The sequence below is a fragment of the Poecilia latipinna genome, unplaced genomic scaffold, assembly GCF_001443285.1.
Source record: "Poecilia latipinna isolate Pla-1442-1.1 unplaced genomic scaffold, P_latipinna-1.0 Scaffold806, whole genome shotgun sequence".
Taxonomy (NCBI): domain Eukaryota; kingdom Metazoa; phylum Chordata; class Actinopteri; order Cyprinodontiformes; family Poeciliidae; genus Poecilia; species Poecilia latipinna.
Genome location: NW_015113422.1, coordinates 99,502 through 101,441, shown reverse-complemented (window position 1 = coordinate 101,441; position 1,940 = coordinate 99,502). Strand labels below are relative to the sequence as shown.

Below are 1,940 nucleotides of genomic sequence, written 5' to 3'. Positions count from 1 at the left end.
AACCCAGAACCTTCTTGGTGCAGGGCAACAGCTCTACCAACTGCGCCACTGTGCAACCCACTAAACACATTAATGTGTGTTAATTATTCTATACTAATACATTAGCTCATGCTAATTATTTTATGTGTCTAGGTTTAATGTTAGCTTTTGCTAAAGTTTTATGTGTTTAGCATCTTGTTGAGCAAATAAGTAAATCTAAATTTTAAGGTATACACTGGCTGATTTTTTCACTTATTTTTCCAATGTCAAGAGTAAAATAATCTGGCAGTGGAACTAGTTTTTTAAATCAATCACAGGAATTATTTACTAAAAACAAGCTTCTTCATCTTCCTGGAAAGTTTCTTGTAAATTAGCACAGCAGAAAATCGAGAAAACGAAACTATTTGCAGTGGAAATGAGGCTAAAACATTTGGTTATGATACTGTGTTTTGCAGTGCAGTGAATATTCAGTATTAATTATTACTTTCTGACTGGATCTTCACAGTTAGTTGTATTTTTAACAGCTAATATCAACAGAACCGGTTTTTCCTCTTCGTCGCCTTCTTCTTGCATAACTCAACTTTTTTTTTCCCTCCTTGTCGGTTTTCAGGAAACAAAAGATGAATTTTGGCCAACGTCAGCTCCTCCCCTCCCTACACACACACACACGCACACGCACGCACACGCACACACATACACACACACACACACACACATTCTGTGACTTCCCCCACCGTCTCTTTCACTCTCCCGCCTTCCCGTTCCCATGAATGCAGCACTTCCTAAACTCTTCACGTTTCTCCTCTTCTTCTTCTTCTGCATGTGAGACAGAGGACGATTCTCTGTAGCAGGAAGGAAGGGGCGGGAGGCAAGGAGGGAGGGGTGAGAGAGCGGTGGCAAAGGGAGGGGACGGGAGAGAAAAAGGGGGAGCACATGTGTATGCTTGTCACTGAGGGTCTGGGAGGACGGAGGGAGGCCGCCATATGCTGACTGGATTCCTGTTCCTGTGTGCAGAGCGCTGGCCGGCCGGGAACACGCCATGGGAAGCTCACATCTCCTCAACAAAGGCATGCCTCTAGGTAAACACGCTGCTTTTATCCAGCTCTGCGTGTGTGTGTGTGTGTGTGTGAATATTATTCTACCTTCAGGCTCCCCTCCCCCTTCGCTCTCTTCCTCTCTTCTTCTGTCTCCTCCTCCTCACAAGTCTTCCTCACACTATTATCTATTTTATTGCTCAGAAGGGGAACCGTTGGCCTTCTGTCTGAAGCAGCGTGTGTGTGTGTGTGTGTGTGTGTGTGTGTGTGTGTGTGTGTGTTTGTGTGTTAGGGGAAAATCTCGGCTCGAACACCTCGACAGAAATAGCTCTCTCTCTCCCTCTCTTCTTCGAGGGCGAGCAAGGACATGACACATATTTCCCTCTTGTTGTGCGTTTTTCATGGAGCGTACTCACACTCACACACGCAAAAACACACACACGTGCACGAGTGTGTGCACGTGAGCGGCGCTGGTGTGCAGACGTGTTTACACACGAGTGATGGATGCACCTTGTGATGGTGGCTGGAAAAGACGATTCTAGAAATCCTTGGATCAAGGTAGGGCTGCTAGGGAGGAAGAGGAGGAGGAAGATGAAGAGGAAGAAGGCTTTTAGTTTGAAAAGAATGAGAAGAGCTTTTAGTTTGAAAAGAATGAGAAGAGCTTTTATCAGAGATCAGAGTCACATCTTCTGACTGGAGAAGTTCTGATCTGGTTCTAATGGGAGTCATGGATGGACAGACAGACGGAGTAATGGGTGGATGTCAGATGGATGGATGGTTGGTTGGATGGTTGGTTGGATGATTGGTTGGTTGGGTGGATGGATGATTGGTTGGTTGGTTGGATGGTTGGTTGGATGGTTGGTTGGATGGATGGTTGGTTGGTTGGATGATTGGTTGGTTGGTTGGATGATTGGTTGGTTGGTTGGA

General features: G+C 45.6%; 1 protein-coding gene across 2 annotated transcripts in view; it reads left to right on the top strand.

Annotated features, from left to right (window-relative positions):
• Positions 1-704: 704 nt before the first annotated feature.
• Positions 705-1,940, top strand: part of LOC106956309 (C-terminal-binding protein 1) — a 16,252-nt gene continuing 15,016 nt past the window's right edge. Inside the window, exon 1 of one of the 2 annotated variants that reach the window (XM_015047075.1) lies at positions 705-1,058. In XM_015047075.1, the coding sequence (XP_014902561.1) occupies positions 1,019-1,058 (40 nt within the window). In that variant the 5' untranslated portion in view covers positions 705-1,018. Of the gene's footprint in view, positions 1,059-1,472; positions 1,572-1,940 lie in introns of those variants that run through there. The other variant, XM_015047076.1, reaches the window with a different exon arrangement.